The following is a 20,084-nucleotide window of genomic DNA, read 5'->3' on the forward strand; positions in this document are numbered from 1 at the left end:
GAGATGGGGCCAGTTCCATTGGGATCCATTTCATCTCAGTTGATACATTTGATTTTAATGACAATTTGGATAAAATATGGCCCTGGTACAGAATTGTTCAGTTTGGCAGTGTATGTGATAAGAGGCTACTACAATGACAACTTCGAATTGGAGCAAATTTGGGGTGAAGCTGGCAGGACTGGAACCTGTAGCAGGGGCGTCATGCACCCCAAATATCTGAGGGGGCACAAAGTATGTGAAGATGGCTGTAAATTGTAGGATTTTGCATTTTAGCATCCTAACCCCGGAAACAGCTTTTTCCTGCAATCTAGAGCCATTAAGCCAATGTATTTTTCTGCATATCTAAGCTCTTGAGCTGTCTGTATCCTCCTGACTAAGGCTTCTGTTCAAACTTTTTTGTTGTATTTTACCCCCTTTTCTCCCCAATTTTCAATCTTGTCTCATCGCTGCAACTCCCCAACGGGCTCGGGAGAGGCGAAGGTACATAAGAATTTGTAAGATACTTATCAGCATTAAATGGACAGAGACCGGTCTCAAAATCAATCAATCAATAGCGTTTATTCTCGAGAGTACTGATCATATTACAATTTACATCAGGTTATATAATAAAGATGATGTCATAGGTTTTAATGTCCATCCTCCTCTCGGATACAATGGCAGTACAGTTAGCTTTCTCATCACTGTCTGCCACCTGTTAAATAATCTGCCACCAACCCAAGGTCTTTCCCCTCCCTGGGTAGACACATCATTCAAGCCTGTCTGAAGATAAACCCATTCTTTCTAACAAGGAACACATTACATTCAGCATTATGATTATAATAAGATTCTTTCACACAGTAACAAAGTAGTATTCTGTTTAGTTATAATTCTAATCAAATGTATACATATTTTAGTCATTTATTCATAAAAATCCCATAACACTTGGTAGTTAGTTATGAGGTTGGGAACCTATCTGGGCTAGCTAAAGCCAACTTCCTAAAGTGAAGTTAGTGCGACATGGGAGCCTTCTGCATTCTAAGAATAGCAGGTTCATTAGAGAGACATCAGCATAAAGGCTGTTCAAACAGCAAAATAAAGAGGCCAGATGCTGGTGAAAGGGTTGTGAGAACCATGGACCAATCTCAGCTCTATGCTGCTTTCTACCAGGTAATGTTCTGGATAAGTTGGGACACGCTTCATGTCATCCTTGAATCCTTTTACACTATTACTACATGAAATCCATGATTCTTGGGATGTCAAATCTTTTCCCTCAGTAGCCTATAACTCGTCCAAGAAAGTTAAAGGTTTTGCGAAAAGCAAGGTGGTAGCAGTTGACCCGGAAGACTACCCAGAACAGCTAGAAGAGTATGAATCCTCGGTTCTTAGCCTAGTTTTTCCACTGTGCTTCTGCTTCCACCTCTGCTTGCTCTTTGAGGTCCAGGCTGTGTTACTGTAATAGCACTTTGTGACAACTGCTGATGTAAAAGGGGCTTTATAAATAAATGTGATGATTGATTGAGATGACAAGATATAAACAATGAAGTTCAAAAGCATGGCAGCCTGCTACCTAATAACAAATACTTGTTAGATGTTATTACACGCTTGTAAGCCTCTTAGCCCCACATTCTCCCTAACTGTGGGCTTTGACTGTCTGGCATTCACTCTGCACATGCCACGATGGCTTAATCCCCATGTAAGCTAAATTAATTGCCCCCTCCAGAAGAAGTTGACTGTCTTCCCAGTGAAGGACTTGGCACTATGGAGGAGCTACTACTGCCCACAGATGGCAAGGAAACACGGTACAACAATAGTTCGTATTCCCCAAGAGGAGACTCTGGGGGGAAACCCATGTACGATCGTGTCAAGACATTTTTACATGGGACTTTCGTCGTTGACTTGAAACAGTGGCTGAGGGGGTACTTGAAGCTCAACGGCTTGCTGACGCTCTCGGTTTTTGCCATGTTGGCCGGCTGTCTCCTGGGGTTCATGTTGAGAGGGAGCCATCTCTCTACCCAGGTACGTGGTTCTTTATCACAAAGTCGGATGCATGTGCAAATGTTGCTTGATTATTTGAAGTGCCAGCCTGCCGGGTCCATATGTCTCCCATGGCTTTGCATACATTTCTGTGTTTGACCATCTCTCACTCTTTTCGGATGAGGTGGATCCGTGAAAGTGTTCCACTTGAACGCACGATAGAGCTCCTGTTTGCATTGGAGAACATCAACCGGCAGACGTAATGGACCATTGAGAGAAGCTTCTAGTGCACAACACCATCAGCAAATGATGGGACTGGAACCTGAAAAGTGGTGTGCGATAATTGTTATAGCAACAGAGAGCCAGTGCACAGCTAGAAGAGCAGCCCTGGTAGCATGCATTCATCCCCTTGATTGAAAAAGAGGTTGTTAGGGAAGGAGTTAATGACCTCTACTCAGCAACGTGTTTCAGTTCCTGAGAGGAAAGTTCTCCGCTGATGCAAATGTAGCAGTTTCAACGCATTTTGTGGCAGAATAAATTCTAATCTAGACCATTGATGGTGAACCAATTACTGGCTTCAGAAAAATAAATGCAGCATATTGTTGGAGAGCAACAGTAGACACCTAGAGAGTTATAGGCCATCTATGGTGCTCATAAGGTAAAGAAGGATAGGTATCGTATGCCCACATTATCACGCCCTTCCTGTCCACTTTTACATGAAGACAAAAGGAATGCGATGTTCAGAACAGTAGATAGTTGAGGTCAATCCAAGCTCAGTCCTGTCAGGAGAAGAGGGGATTATTTGATCTCAGACTGAGACTTGGCTTGCCAAAGCAAACATGGCCTAAAGTATACTCGATAATCACAGGTGTGTGAGGTGACGCATGACCCAAAGCTGATGATTGTAAGTGAGTGGAGGTTTAACCTGAGGAAATTACTGTGCGTGTTACTACCAAGAGCTACACTCAACAAAAATATAAACACAACATGTAAAGTACTGGTCCCATGTGCTGAATAAAGTATCCCAGAAATGTTCCATATGCACAAAAAGCGTATTTCTCTCACATTTTGTGGACAAATGTGTTTACCCTGTTAGTGAGCATCTTATCCCTTGTCAAGATAATCCATCCACCTGACAGGTGTGGTATATCAAGAAGCTGATTAAACCGCATGATCATTACACAGATGCACCTTGTGCTGGGGATGATAAAAGGCCACTAAAATGTGCACTTCTGTCACACAACACAATGCCACAGACGCCTCAAGTTTTGAGGGAGCGTGCAATTGGCATGCTGACTGCAAAAATGTCCACCAGAGCTGTTGCCAGAGAACGCCATTTTAAAGAATTTGGCAGTATGTCCAACTGGCCTTAAAACCGAAGACCACGTGTAACCACGCAACCCCCAGGCTCACCCATGGCTGTGCCCCTGCCCTGTCATGTGAAATGCATAGATTAGGGCCTAATCAATGTATTTATATTGACTGATTTCCTTATGTGAACTGCAACTCAGGAAAAACTTTGAAATTGTTGCATGTTGCGTTTATATTTTTGTTCAGTATATCTGAGTCACTTAAAGTCATAGATGGCTCTGAGACCCATCAGTGCCATCCAAACATTTTAAACCACGTTGATTTATAATTTTTATCAACACCAATGACTGATGTAAAGCAGTGTTGTGATATCTTGTAATGCAAAAGGTAATAGTCCAGACCTATGAACCAGATTGAATCAACCAATATTATTCACAGCTATTTCTTTACTATTTTGAAAACCAATAACATCCTTTCACCTTTTCACAAGGGGTGAATCTGAAAAGCCTTTTCCTCAATTTCCCTTCTCAAAACATTGAAGGAGCATTGGAGGAGAAGGAACCTTTGATCTTCTATCATGTTCTCCTGACCTCCTTTTGGTGGTTTGAGAAGGAATCTAGGAGAGAGGACATGAGGAATCAAGCAAAAGGCTTTTGACATTCACCCAAGTGTGTGCTGATGGGCACTTTTGTCTAGAAGAAATTAATACTTGAAACAAAAATATCTGTCCAACTATTGTAAAGGGTCTCCTGTGGAAAGAGACAAAGTTTTGGAATATGTTTGAAGGTGCCCTTTTTTTCAACAATCATCCTCCTCAAATGTGTTAAGTCACCAGCTGCCACTGCTTTGGAGTGAGTGCTTCATCCCTACTTAATTAACATTAATGTTTCTTCTGATTTCCCCTCCAGGCTAAGATTTATTTTTCCTTCCCTGGAGAACTTCTCATGAGAGTGCTCAAAATGCTGATCCTCCCCCTCATCACGTCCAGGTAAACATCTTTAATGTCAACTTCTTTCCAGTAATGTGGTTGCATATTCAACCAGCAATAGAGTAATACAACTATAATTTGATCTTCACTGTGAATTCCTCTATTGTTGATTGAATATACTTCACACACCACAAAAAAGAACCAGCCTCAAAAGTGACTTTTGAGAAAAGTGCATAACTGGACTAGGTGTTAAATGAATTGGAGAGAATGCTGACTGCAGGACGACTTTTTATGTTGTTATCACACCACACCCAATGATAGTAGCTACCCCCTATAGACAGGTAATGATATCACTCTTCATTCAAGTTGAATGGGGCTTAAAACAGTACAACAAAACAAGACTTTAGAAACCAGATTTCAGTAGATTCCATATGGTCGACATAATATGACAGGTTCCAGTTATATTACAACTGTCAGATAGTATATAGCCTCTGCCAATTCCCCAAAAACCAGATATTCCGGTTATCAGGGGAAATGGAAACAAGGCGACACCCAAGGCGACGCTCCATCTTAACTCCCCCTCCACATTTACTGGATTGGTTGAACAGTGCAGAAGAGAACCTCCCCCCGCAGTTTTTTTTCTTCTTGTCAATACCAGTATGTAAGGGATCTAGTTTCAGGCATTTATTTTATACCTGCTATGTTTGGTTAGGTAGTATAGGAAGTAGTGCTTACGACAAACACTTGAAAAGGTGTCCTTCTGCCACTTCAATAGAAATGTTCATTAGATCTCACTTAGGTCCACATTCTCCTTAGTTTCCTTTAATCACTCACTAGAATGGAACCATATTTGAGTACCAATTTAGGCACCTGAGCAATTATTGGGCCATTTTTATTGCATGTTTTGATGATTTCATCCTAACCAATCCTCTCTCTTTTTCTCTCTCTCTACAGTTTAATGTCAGGCCTGTCGTCTATGGAGTCCAAAGCCTGTTGTCGTGTGGGTGTTCTCACTGTGACCTACTACCTGTGGACCACCTTCATTGCGGTGGTGGTGGGTATCCTGCTGGTGATCATCATCAAGCCCGGGGTGGGCACTGAGATGGACAGCAACAGGCTAGGAGGAGGGCCCGTCATGACTTCTGCTGATGCCTTGCTAGATCTCATTAGGTGAGTGACCAATAAAGATAAACCAGAAGCAAAACTGAAGCGTGATTTCTACTTAAAATATCAAAGGGACTCATTCATGGAATGGTCCTGATACAGTGCATTTGGAAAGTATTTAGACTCCTTCCATTTTTACACATTTTGTTACGTTACAGCCTTATTCTAAAATTGATTAAATAAGAATACAATTCTCATCAATCTACACACCATACCCCATAATGACAAAGCGAAAACAGGTTTTAAGACATTTTTGCCAATTTATAAAAATAGAAAAGTATTCAGAACTTTTGCTATGAGACTCGAAATTGAGCTCAGTTGCATCCTGTTTCCATTGATCATCCTTGAGATGTTTCTACAACTTGATGGGAGTACACCTGGGGTAAATTCAATTGAATGGACATAATTTGGAAAGGCACACACCTATATACACTGCTCAAAAAAATAAAGGGAACACTTAAACAACACAATGTAACTCCAAGTCAATCACACTGTCCACTTAGGAAGCAACACTGATTGACAATAAATTTCACATGCTGTTGTGCAAATGGAATAGACAACAGGTGGAAATTATAGGCAATTAGCAAGACACCCCCAATAAAGGAGTGGTTCTGCATGTGGTGACCACAGACCACTTCTCAGTTCCTATGCTTCCTGGCTGATGTTTTTGTCACTTTTGAATGCTGGCGGTGCTTTCACTCTAGTGGTAGCATGAGACGGAGTCTACAACCCACACAAGTGGCTCAGGTAGTGCAGCTCATCCAGGATGGCACATCAATGCGAGCTGTGGCAAGAAGGTTTGCTGTGTCTGTCAGCGTAGTGTCCAGAGCATGGAGGCGCTACCAGGAGACAGGCCAGTACATCAGGAGACGTGGAGGAGGCCGTAGGAGTTCAACAACCCAGCAGCAGGACCGCTACCTTCGCCTTTGTGCAAGGAGGAGCACTGCCAGAGCCCTGCAAAATGACCTCCAGCAGGCCACAAATGTGCATGTGTCTGCTCAAACGGTCAGAAACAGACTCCATGAGGGTGGTGGGCGGTGGGTCAGTCATGGTGTGGGGTGGCATTTCTTTGGGGGGCCGCACAGCCCTCCATGTGCTCGCCAGAGGTAGCCTGACTGCCATTAGGTACCGAGATGAGATCCTCAGACCCCTTGTGAGACCACATGCTGGTGCGATTGGCCCTGGGTTCCTCCTAATGCAAGACAATGCTAGACCTCATGTGGCTGGAGTGTGTCAGCAGTTCCTGCAAGAGGAAGGCAATTGATGCTATGGACTGGCCCGCCCGTTCCCCAGACCTGAATCCAATTGAGCACATCTGGGACATAATGTCTCGCTCCATCCACCAACGCCACGTTGCACCACAGACTCTGTCCAGGAGTTGGCGGATGCTTTAGTCCAGGTTTGGGAGGAGATCCCTCAGGAGACCATCCGCCACCTCATCAGGAGCATGCCCAGGCGTTGTAGGGAGGTCATACAGGCACGTGGAGGCCACACACACTACTGAGCATTTTAAGGACATTACATCAAAGTTGGATCAGCCTGTAGTGTGGTTTTCCACTTTAATTTTGAGTGTGACTCCAAATCCAGACCTCCATGGGTTGATAAATTTGATTTCCATTGATCATTTTTGTGTGATTTTGTTGTCAGCACATTCAACTATGTAAAGAAAAAAGTATTTAATAAGAATATTTCATTCATTCAGATCTAGAATGTGTTATTTTAGTGTTCCCTTTATTTTTTTGAGCAGTGTATAAGGTCCCACTATTGACAGTGCATGTCAGAGCAAAAACCATGCCATGAGGTCGAAGGAATTGTCCGTAGAGCTCCGAGACAGGATTGTGTCAAGGCACAGATCTGGGGGAGGGTACCAAAACATTTCTGCAGCATTGAAGGTCCCCAAGAACACAGTGCCTCCATCATTCCTAGATGGAAGAAGTTTGGAACCACCAAGACTCTTCCTAGAGCTGGCGGCCCGGCCAAACTGAGCAATCGGGGGAGAAGGGCCTTGGTCAGGGAGGTGACCAAGAACCCGATGGTCATTCTGACAGAGCTCCAGAGTTCCTCTGTGGAGATGGGAGAACCTTCCAGAAGGACAACAATCTCTGCAGCGCTCCATCAATCAGGCGTTTAGGGTATAGTGGCCAGATGGAAGCCTCTCCTCAGTAAAAAGCACATGACAACCCACTTGGAGTTTGCCAAAAGGCACCTAAAGCACTCTCAGACCATGAGAAACAATATTCTCTGGTCTAATGAAACCAAGATTGAACTATTTTGCCTGAATACCAAGTGCCACGTCTGGAGGAAGCCTGGCACCATCCCTACTGTGAAGCGTGGTGGTGGCAGAATCATGCTGTGGGTATGTTTTTCAGCGGCAGGGACTGGTAGACTAGTCAGGATCGAGGGAAAGATGGACGGAGCAAAGTACAGAGAGATCCTTGATGAAAACCTGCTCCAGAGCGCACAGGACCTCAGATTAGGGTGAAGGTTCACCTTCTAACAGGACAACAACCCTAAGCACACAGCCAAGACCACGCACGAGTGGCTTCGAGACAAGTCTCTGAATGTCCTTGAGTGGCCCAGCCAGAGCCCAGACTTGATCCCGATCTAACATCTATGGAGAGACCTGAAAATAGCTGTGCAGCAAAGCTCCCCTCCAACCTGATCGAGCTAGAGAGGATCTGCAGAGAAGAATGGGAGAAACTCCCCAAATACAGGTGTGCCAAGCTTGTAGCGTTTACTTATGTAAATGTGATATTTCAGTTTTTTTTATTTTATACATTTGCAAACAGTTCTGAAAACCTGTTTTTGCTTTCTCATTATAGAGTATTGTATGTAGACTGATGAGGAAAAACAAACAATTTAATCAATTTTAGAATAAGGCTGTAACGTAACAAAATGTGGGAAAGGTCAAGGGGTCTGAATACTTTCCGAATGCACTGTATATCTTCAGTCTAGGGACAAACAATATACAATACATACAGTCTAGGAACAACCAATATCTTCAGACCCCTTCAGCAAAACCTAAGACAGTATTCAATCAATTGCAGACATAGCCACCGAAAGTAGGGGTGCGGAATGTGCTGCAGCACCCCCTAAAAGAGTGGAATATATTAATACAATAATTAATACAAAAATATATATTTTTGAACATTGAATTTTTTCTCTAAAGTATTGCACTAGGCCTTTACGAGTCCTGCATTAGCCGTCCAATGTAGCCCTATATAGCGCAGGCAAAAAATCACAGCACCCTCACCCCCAAACATCGTCCCCTTTCACCCCCAAACATCGTCCCCTTTATGGTAGAGTGGCCAGATGAAAGGCACTCCTCAGTCACAGACTCCAGATATTGATTTCCAGAAAGTGCTTTCAGGTGTAAGTTGGATTTGTTACAGCAGTGTGTCTTGGCTGAAGGGAGTTGAGACTCGATTTAGAAACCGACAGTCCTGTGGCATGGCCCCATTCAATGCTGGCGGAAAATCTAGCAACCACAACCAGACTGCCAGTTTCAACAGTGAGCTCCACTGTATTGAGACAGTGATGTTGTTGTTTTGGCTCCGTACTCCAGCATTTTGGATTTGAAGTGATATAATGACTACAAGGTTAAAGTGGAGACTGTCAGTTTTCATTTCAGCGTATTTTCATCCATATCGGGTAAACCGTTTAGAAATTACATAGTCCCCCCCATTTTACTGTACCAAAAGTATTGGGACAAATTCACTTACATGTATATCAGAGTAGTAAAAACGTAAGTATTTAGTCCCATATTCATAGCACGCAATGACTACATCAAGCTTGTGACTCTACAAATTTGTTAGATGCATTTGCCGTTTGTTTTGGTTGTGTTTCAGATTATTTTGTGCCCAATAGAAATTCATTGTAAATAATGTATTGTGTGATTTTGGCATCACTTTGATTGTAAATACTAATATAATATGTTTCTAAACACTTCTACATTAATGTGGATGCTACCATGATTCATGAATAATGATGAGTGCAAAAGTTAGAGGCATAAATACCCGTAATTTCTATTGGTAACAAAATGATCTGAAACACAATCATAACAAACAGCAAATGCATCCGAGTTGGTAGAGTCACAAGCTTGATGTAGTCAGTGCATGCTAGGATTATGAGACCAAATACTAAACTTTTGACTAGTTTAATACACATATAAGTGAATTTGTCCAGTTAATCCAGTTAAATGACAGGGGTGATGAAAGTTTTTATAGTAGTCCAAAAGGGATGATTTACAGATTAACCCAGTCATGAACAGTGGGGATACAAATTATCTTCGTGGACGATTGCTTGACCGGCACACGTCAGGAGGGTTTCTGGCTCGTGCCTGTTTGAAAGTACTTCCCTCTTTTAAGGGCCTTCACAGGAGTCGTCTGCCCTCTTTATCCACTTATTAATTCAACCTCTGACACTGCAGAGTAAAGAGAGGAATAGAGGAGAGCCAGAGTAAAAACTGATAACGTAGGGGACAAATTGCCTCTACTGTGTTCACTGATGTAAAACGAAGACACTTCACAAGTTCTTCATTTCTTTGCAGGCATAGTAATTGTTTGGCCCATGCAAATACTTTAAACCTTAAAATACTTCAATTCATAAAATATGTTTTGTATTGTCAAAAAGCTGCACTTTATGCAGACATACATCAAAAGGTATATTCATCACTTATATACATTCTGTGGAATACACATCAATGATTAGACTGCAGGGGACCACTTTCCTTTGCATGGCTCACAAATTACAAATGGCTCACAAATTACTGTGACAATAGCCTCGCTACTTTTATAGCCTCGCTACTGTATATAGCCTGTCTTTTTACTGTTGTTTTATTTCTTTACTTACCTATTGTTCACCTAACACCTTTATTTGCATTTCACTGTAAGGTCTGTTGTATTCGGCGCACGTGACAAATAAACTTTGATTTGATTTGATTCAAAAGGTTGAAAAAGCATGTTATTCATGATCATACTTATCAAGTTGGAATTATTATGATTCCCTCTTATATGGTAATAATTACACTTGACCTTACAGATACTGATCAGGAATGAATGGCCATGCGTTTTACCCTTACTGTATGCACCAACATATCAACATGCTAAGCTAAATCATAACATTATCTTTTTACAGGAATATGGTTCCTTCCAATCTTATTGAGGCGACATTTCAACAGGTAACACCAGACCAATGCTAACGTACAGTATGACACATATAGAGTGACTTCAGAAAGTATTCACACCCCTTGACTTTTTCCACATTTTGTTGTGCTACAGCCTGATTTTTAAATATATTAAATTAAGATTTTGTGTCACCATACAACATAATGTCAAAGTGGAATTATGTTTTTAGACATTTTTACAAATTCATTAAAAATGAAAAGCTGAAATGTCTTTAGTCAATAACTATTCAATCCCTTTGTTATGGCAAGCCTAATAATAATAATAAGTTCAGGAGGAAAGATTTGCTTAACAACTCACTTAATAGAGCAATACAACCCGACATGTACATGTCTGTGAGAGTCTCACCTTTCCACAGAGTGTGTTAGTGTGTAGCCCAAACTGTTCGTACGCTGCACACAGAAGTTGGCAGAAGAGGCTGTACCAACTTCAGATGAGTCCCGTGACGCTTATGGGGGTCGTAGAGCAAAACAGAGAACACCCACCACCGCGTTCGTGAGAGTTTGTAGGCCAAACAGTTCGGACGCTACAGACTTTTCGTGAGAAGACTGCTTTTCGGGGGGTCTCATGGTCTGACAAACACCGCTTTAACTCTGCCACCTTTCACCGTAGATGCGGAAGGGCGATATCGGCAGATGCGATGGATTGAGCCCATGCCATATATCGATAGCTTAAACAGACGTATTTTGATGGGGATTTTAGAATTAGGTTTCCGCGGGGCCGTGGAAATTGTACGCTAACTGTTTTTGGATGGTTACCTCATCTCTGTACCCCAAACATAAAATGATCTGTAAGGTCCCTCAGTTGAGCAGTGAATTTCAAACACAGATTCAACTACAAAGACAAAGGAGATTTTCCAATGCCTCGCAATGAAAGGCACCTATAGGTAGATGGGTAAAAATAAAATAAAAAGCAGACATTGAATATCACTTTGAGTATGTTGAAGTTATTAATTACACTTTGGATGGTGTATCAATACACCCAGTCACTACAAAGATACAGGTGTTTTTCCTAACTCAGTTGCCAGAAAGGAAGGAAACTTTTAATGGCTGTGATAGGAGAAAACTGAGGATGGATCAACAACATTGTGGTTACTCCACAATAGTAACCTAAATGACAGAAGGAAAAGAAGGAAGCCTCCACAGAATAACAAATATTCCAAAACATGCATCCTGTTTGTAATAAGGCACTAAAGTAAAACTGCAAAAAATGTGGGAAAGAAATTAACTTTATATCCTAAATACAAAGTGTTATATTTTGGGCAAATCCAACACATCACTGAGTGCCACTCTTCATATTTTCAAGCATTGTGGTGGCTGCATCGTGTTATGGATATGCTTGTAATCGGCAAGGACTAGGGAGATTTTTAATATAAAAATAAACCGAATAGAGATAAGCGCAGGCAAAATTCTCTAGGAAAAGCTTTTTCAGTCTGCTTTCAAACAGACACTGGTAGACAAATTCACCTTTCAGCAGGACAATAACCTAAATTACAAGGCCAAATATACACTGGAGTTGCTTACCAAGATGTCATTGAATGTTCTTGAGTGGCCTAGTTTCAGTTTTGACTTAGATCGGCTTGAAAGACTATGGCAAGACTTGAAAATGTCAGTCTAGCAATGATCAAAAACCAACTTGACAGATCTTGAATAATTTTTTAAGAATAATGTGCAAATATTGTACAATTTAGGTGTGCAAAGCTCTTAGAGACTTACCTCTTAAAGACTCACAGCTGTAATTGCTGCCAAAGGTGATAACACATCTAACATGTGGGGGTGTGAATAATTATGTAAATTAGATATTTCTGTATTTAATTTTCAATAAATTTGCAAACATTTCTAAAAACAGGTTTTCACTTTGTTGTGGGTTATTGTGTGTAGATAGGTGAGATTTTTTATTTATTTAATCCATTTTGAATTCAAGCTGTAACACAAGAAAATGTGCAACACGTCAAGGGGTATGAATACTTTCTATAGGCACTGTACCATTGTTTATTTAATAATATGCCAGACATAGAAGACCTTCCATTGGTAGTGATTAACAAGTCAAGACAAATCCCTACAGCTCATGGGTATTGTACTTTAAATCACCTTCCTCATCTGCAATGTTCTTATTGATCCAGTACAAAACAGATCTGGTCCACATCCTGAAAGTCCCCAGGGTCACAGTGCAGCCCAACTTTGTGTACATCATGCCTGACGATAGTGACCCCACTGGTCGGACGGTGTTCCTGGAGCTCACTCCACCCCCTGAGATTCAATACAAGACCAGAGCTGGCAGCAGCCAACAGATGAATGTGCTGGGGATCGTCATCTTCTCTGCCACCATGGGTAAAAACAGTTTATCCTATTTTTTTTTTTCTGTTTCAATGCTACAGTTGAAGTCAGAAGGTTACATACACCTTAGCCAAATACATTTAAACTCAGTTTTTCACAATTCCTGACATTTAATCCAAGTAAAAATTCCCTGTCTTAGGACAGTTAGGATTCTCACTTTATTTTAAGAATGTGAAAATGTCAGAATAATAGTAGATAGAATGATTTATTTCAGCTTTTATTTCTTTCATCACATTCCCAGTGGGTCAGAAGTTTACATACACTCAATTAGTATTTGGTAGCATTGCCTTTAAATTGTTTAACTTGGGTCAAACGTTTTGGGTAGCCTTCCACAAGCTTCCCACAATAAATTGGGTGAATTTTGGCCCATTCCTCCTGACAGAGCTGGTGTAACTGAGTCAGGTTTGTAGGCTTCCTTGCTCGCACATGCTTTTTCAGTTTTGCCCACAAATGTTCTATAGGATTGAGGTCAGGGCTTTGTGATGGCCACTCCAGTACCTTGACTTTGTTGTCCTTAAGCCATTTTGCCGCAACTTTGGAAGTATGCTTGAGGTCATTGTCCATTTGGAAGACCCATTTGCGACCAAGCTTTAACTTCCTAACTGATGTCTTGAGATGTTGCTTCAATATATCCACATAATTTTACTTCCTCATGATGCCACCTATTTTGTGAAGTGCACCAGTCCCTCCTACAGCAAAGCACCCCCACAACATGATACTGCCACCCCTGTGCATCATGGTTGGGATGGTGCTCTTCAGCTTGCAAGCCTCCCCCTTTTTCCTCCAAACATAACGATGGTGATTATGGACAAACAGTTCTATTTTTGTTTCATTAGACCAGTGGACATTTCTCCTAAAAGTACATTCTTTGTCCTCATGTGCAGTTGCAAACCGTAGTCTGGCTTTTTATGGCGGTTTTGGAGCAGTGGCATCTTCCTTGCTGAGTGGCCTTTCAGGTTATGTCGATATTGGTACTCGTTTTATTGTGGATATAGATACTTTGTGCCTGTTTCCTCCAGCATCTTCACAAGGTCCTTTTTCTGTGGTCCTGGGATTGATTTGCACTTTTCGCACGAAAGTACGTTCATCTCTAGGAGACAGAACGCGTCTCCTTCCTGAGCGGTATGATGGCTGCGTGGGTGGTCCCATGGTGTTTATACTTGCGTACTATTGTTTGTACAGATGAATGTGGTACCTTCAGGCGATTGGAAACTGCTCCCAAGGATGAACCAGACTTGTGGAGGTCTACAATTTTTTTTCTGAGGTCTTGGCTGATTTCTTTTGATTTTCCCATGAAGCAAAGAGGCACTGAGTTTGAAGGTAGGCCTTGAAATAGATCCACAGGTACACCTCCAATTGACTCAAATGATGTCAATTAGCCTATCAGAAGCTTCTAAAGCCATGACATCATTTTCTGGAATTTTACAAGTTGTTTAAAGGCACAGTCAACTTAGTGTATGTAAACTTCTGACCCACTGGAATTGTGATACAGTGAATTACAAGTGGAATAATCTGTCTGTAAAGAATTGTTGGAAAAATGACTTGTGTCATGCACAAAGTAGATGTCCTAACCGACTTGCCAAAACAATAGTTTGTTAACAAGAAATTTGTGGAGTGGTTGAAAAACGAGTTTTATTGACTCCAACCTAAGTGTATGTAAACTTCCGTCTTCAACTGTATGTGTATCCATCTCTATCTAAATCATTTTCATTTTGCTTCTTTAGGGCTGTTACTGGGGAAAATAGGCGAGAGAGGAGCACCACTAGTTAACTTGTGTCAGTGTATCAACGAATGTGTCATGAAAATCATCAACACTGCTGTTTGGTAAGTGGGGGACGAGCTTTGTAAATAGTTTACATTATCATGGTTCCACTGGCTCAGTGGTTTAGAGAATGGCAACACCAGGTTTGTGGATGTGATGTCCATTCAGTGTGACTTTCTGTGGTTACGACCTGTACACGGGCATGTGGTGAGAATTGGGTCATTGTCTTGTGGTCAAACTGTGGTGGAGAAGTCAGGCGACTATCTTGCTTCGTTCCACCCAGCAGCGAACTGCACATGCCAAGGATTAGTCAAGCAGGAGTAGCTCACCCTGTGCTCAGGGTCAACAGTGACTTATCCCAGGGACCTCTGGCACCACCAGGGCAAAATGACTGCCCCCTCTCATTGAAGCCACAGCGGTTCAAGGCCGACCGCGGTACTGCAGGCATTGTTTACAGAAAACGGGATCCCCCATTATAGTGACTAGAAAAAATGACAATCTTTGGGGTCAATCTTTCTTTCTTTTTCTTTTTTTTGTGAGTACAGTTTTCACAATATATAGCATGATATAAATTACAATTTATTTATTTTTATTCTGTTTTACTGGGTGGAAACTGCGCATTAGGAAAAACACATTTGACCTATAGGTAACTGCCAAAATAATGGAAACACTTGAGTAAATGAGGGATACAAAGTATATTGAAAGCGGGTGCTTCCACACAGGTGTGGTTTCTGAGTTAATTAAGCAGTTAACATCCCTTCATGCTTAGGGTGTATAAAAGGTATAAAAATGCTGGGCAGGCCACTATTTTGTCTATCATGGCTATGACCCCATAGGATGACAGTGCCCCCATCCCCAGGCCACGAGTGGTCACTGAATGGTTTGATGAGCATTTAAACGATATTAACCAAATGCCATGGCCACCTCCGTCACCAGCTCTTAACCCAATTGAACCCTTATGGGAGATTCTTTAATATCGCTTGAGATATCCTTTTCCACCACCATCAACAAAACACCAAATGATGGAATTTCTTGTGGAAGAATGGTTTTACATCCGTCCAATAGAATCTATGCTAAGGTGTATTGAAGCTATTCTGGCTCATGGTGGCCCAACACCCTATTAAGACACTTTATGTTGGTGTTTCCTTTATTTTGGCAGTTACATGTAGGTTGTATAGAAAGTCTTTGGAGGTGTTTCTTGAACAACAGTGAAACACAGTTCTTCCTTTATTTTTTTCTGGCCAGGTATTTTCCATTTGGGATCATATTCCTCGTAGCTGGAAAAATCCTGGACATGCAGGACCCATCTACTCTTGGGAAGAAGCTGGGCTGGTACACCATCACTGTTCTGGCCGGGCTTTTTGTCCACGGCCTCATCCTCCTCCCCTTCTTCTACCTCATCCTGACTCAGAAAAACCCTTTCACTTTCATCAGAGGCCTGCTTCAAGCCTTGGTCATAGCACTGGCCACCTCCTCAAGGTCTGTCTGTGTCCTATTTTCTCATTAAACAATGATCTTTTTTACTGTCCTGGAGGGCTGCAGTGTGCAGGGCTGCAGTGTGCAACCAACAACCTGGGCTGAGTTCAATTCCTTTCTTAATTCAGTCAGTTCAGCAGGAAGTGAATTGACATTAAACTCATGTTGAATCGGAAATTGACTTTTTTCAATTTGTGAATCGAATTTCAGTTCACCCCCTGATTTGAAATTAAAGTGACCTCCCCCCATTCAGCTGAGTCATATAACACCTGATTCATTTGATTCAGGTGTGTTAGTGCTGGGTTGGGACAAAAGCTTGCAAACACTGTGGCCCTCCAGGACCAGGTGTGAAGAACACTGTCACAGGGTTGAGCTGAATGCATGAAAAAGGTTCCTTATAAAACATTGTAATGTTTGATTGATCATCTCCAGTTTCAAACACTTTCTTTGAAACTGTTAAAACTTACTCAAATGCTTCTGCATCATGTTGCTATTGATCCACATTATGGTGTTTAGAGGCGAACAGTCAAGCACAGAAATGTATTAAGAGAATAATAATGTACTAAGAGAATAATAGCCTAAATGTACAAAAAAAAAAGCATGAAAGCTGATTGTTGTAATTAAGTAGTGTAAACTAAACTATTCCAAATTAAGGAAAACAAACAATATATCCAGAGGATATCAGTGAGAATGGTAAAAGTCCCTTAACTCAACTCTCTCTCTCTCTTAAGTTCTGCCACTCTGCCCATTACTATGAAGTGCTTGCTGGAGAACTGCAATGTGGATCGGCAGATAGCTCGCTTCGTGCTGCCTGTGGGCGCCACCATTAACATGGACGGAACAGCTCTCTACGAGGCCGTGGCGGCCATCTTTATCGCCCAGGTCAACGATTATGAGCTGGACTTTAGCCAGCTGGTCACCATTAGGTATGTATGGGGTTTCAAATCACTCCAATTCTCATGTAAACTTTCTCATAAAGCTACCCAATCCATATACTGGGTGAAACTTTGAGTCCTAACTCAAAAGCAGTAACCGGTCGGTGTAGTCTGCCATGACAGTCTTGGTTCTGGGTGCCAAGATTATAACCATTTCACAAAGAGTAACATCCTGAATATGACTTCTGTTTCACACAACTACATGGGAATGTCACTGTACAACATTAATGTAATGTTTTTCACGATGAGATTTGGTCACTGTTTTTGATTGAATGAAAAATCACTAAACGTAGGTTATGTAACTTTTTAAAGGGTATAGCTCATATCATATTAACCATGGCAGAACAATATTGTAATGCACCTTCTTAGCTGAGTAATTGATTGTGTTGGTCTCTGTTTGAAGTATAACAGCAACAGCTGCCAGCATAGGTGCTGCTGGGATCCCCCAGGCCGGCCTCGTCACCATGGTGATTGTGCTGACATCAGTGGGTCTGCCACCTGATGACATTACTCTCATTGTGACCATCGACTGGGTACTGTAAGTTCACTTTGACAACAATTAGTCCTATTCAATATCTTCATAGTAGAACATAAACTACATGTTAATAGTGACTGAAACGGCAGAACATCTTATGTTTAAAAAGTGAATTCATTCATATGTCAAAGGAAACCTAAATTGCATTCAGAAGCAAACGTTTTTGGTTGGAGTGAGAGACTGACCTCTGGAGCCTTTGTATTCCCTGTCCTTTCAGGGACAGATTCCGAACCATGATCAACGTGCTGGGAGACGCCCTGGCAGCAGGAATCATCGGGCACTTATGTCGGAAAGACTTTCCTCGCAGACCTACTGGCAAGGTAGGCAGCTGTCACTGTCTAGCCGTAACCACATCATAACAATTGAGTTATAGACCTAAGCTCCTGTCAAACTGTTTTCATGTGAGTTATCAGAGGCCCTACACATTTGAGGCCCTGCACATAATAATGACTGACGTCTTAAATTGATTTAATATGTCTGCCAGCCAGGGTTACACATTTAACAATCTGAAATCAATATGTCATGTGAATCTAGACCTCAATGTCTGCACAGTTTGTCACTTATTACATAGATATTGATCAGTGTGTGTGTGTGTGTGTGTGTGTGTGTGTGTGTGTGTGTGTGTGTGTGTGTGTGTGTGTGTGTGTGTGTGTGTGTGTGTGTGTGTGTGTGTGTGTGTGTGTGTGTGTGTGTGTGTTCCTCCCTAGTCACAACCTTCATATGGCACACAGAACTCTCACAACATGCAGAACGGTGTGCCTATGACCGAGCTGCCTCTGCACAAGCAGGACTGCTGCTATGATGTGATGGGGGACACAGTCAACGAGAGGCCTACCATCTACTACAACATCTGTCAAGTTTAACTCCTGGAAAGACATTAACCTCAAATGATGGTGCACTTTTCCCCTACTCGTGCCATGAAACGGTACTGAAAGAACCTGCTCCTGCTGTCACCTATTCGGTCTTTTTGTGACTGAACATTTTCGCTTTGTCAGTGACACACTGCAATGGACAAATCAGTGTTTTCCACAAAGACATTTATTTAAAAAAAAAGTTAAACAGTGATGAGTTAGGAATCGCCCAAAAGTACTACTACGATCTTGTCTATGTGGTATTGAATCTTGCTATTAACTCGACTTAACTCGACCAACGTCCTGTGGATTCACTGGATGTTTTTTTCACTGTTCCTCACCGTGGTCTCTATGGTCCATGTGACAGTCATAATAACAGCATGCAGGTATGCATTTTGAACAACTTGTTTGGCTGGATTTTATTTTTTTGCATGCAAATGAAGTAGGTCTACTGTCGGGTCTTAATGGACATTCTGGGTCAATGGCAATAAACTCATTTCACTCAACTTCGTCTTCTATTTAATGCGCCTAACATTTATTGGCAGTTTCAACAGTCTAAAGGGAAAGTACAGGGGGGGAAATGCTATATAAATAAATATAATTCAAAACACAATGATCTTTTTTTGCATGTGACCCTGCTTTTCTTGTATTCAAAAACCTAAATGTAATGTTGCCTTAAATAAAAAATGTCACTTGTCCGCAAGATTAAGTCATTTATCTACACAGACACCAACCATTTCGTCTGCCAATGCACACAGACGAACTACCATACCATTCTTCCCTCAATCATAGCAACATAGTACTCAAAGGAATTACATTGTTTCTTCAGATTCATTTATTGTGGTTATTTGAAAAATAATTTGTTTGTTTGTTGCTTGATTTCTGGTGTATTTATATTTTGTAATCAAATGCAACGTCATGGATGTGAGTTCCTTTCCGTGATTAATGCAGTTAGTTAGGACATGAGGAAGCCATGAGTATGAAGCCCTTGGACGGCATGCACACACACGTGTCTCCGGTGTTAGTGAGAGATTAAGTCACGGTGAAGACTTGGACAAAGAAGAAGGATTACGGAGGAGGGTCTTTTGGCTTTAAGTGCTTGAGATTACAGTGCTTGAGTTTACAGTGCCTTTGTCATTCACAAGGACATTACTGACCTACTAGCCAGTTGGGCATGGAAGATAAACTTGTTGTAAATGGCATGCTTTTGACTGGTTTGCAAATCTTGTTTGGTTATCTAATAAGGCTGAGGGTTGCCTAAAACGGTCTCAGATTGACCTATTATGTAGACATAAAACCTTCTCTCTTACTTTTAAAAATGTGTTTTATTTTATTTCACCTTCATTTAACCAGGTAGGCCAGTTGAGAACAAGTTCTCATTTACAACTGCGACCTGGCCGAGATAAAGCAAAGCAGTGTGACAAAAACAACAACACATGGGATAAACAAACGTACAGTCAATAACACAATAGAAAATCTGTATACAGTGTGCGCAAATGAAACTCTGGGTCGTTCCATTTCATTTCAGCAAGCCATGACACTCACCATCTCAGATCGTTCTGAAATGGTTTCTGTAGTTAGAAACAGACAAGCATTTCTTCAAAATTATTTTCTTGAAAAGCAATTTAATCTCGGAGAAAATAAGCTAAA

At 41.5% G+C, this 20,084-nt stretch overlaps 1 protein-coding gene across 1 annotated transcript; it reads left to right on the plus strand.

Moving 5' to 3' along the window:
• The first annotated feature begins 1,737 nt into the window (after positions 1-1,737).
• Positions 1,738-19,103, plus strand: LOC129810979 (excitatory amino acid transporter 5-like). Its single transcript, XM_055862027.1, has 11 exons — positions 1,738-1,995; positions 4,173-4,252; positions 5,147-5,362; positions 10,493-10,535; positions 12,662-12,869; positions 14,600-14,699; positions 15,883-16,116; positions 16,845-17,039; positions 17,452-17,586; positions 17,801-17,903; positions 18,291-19,103. The coding sequence occupies exons 1-11, from the start codon at positions 1,738-1,740 to the stop codon at positions 18,444-18,446; spliced, it is 1,728 nt and encodes a 575-aa protein (XP_055718002.1). The 3' UTR covers positions 18,447-19,103.
• The last annotated feature ends 981 nt before the right edge of the window (positions 19,104-20,084 follow it).

This window comes from Salvelinus fontinalis, chromosome 14, assembly GCF_029448725.1.
Source record: "Salvelinus fontinalis isolate EN_2023a chromosome 14, ASM2944872v1, whole genome shotgun sequence".
NCBI lineage: Eukaryota > Metazoa > Chordata > Actinopteri > Salmoniformes > Salmonidae > Salvelinus > Salvelinus fontinalis.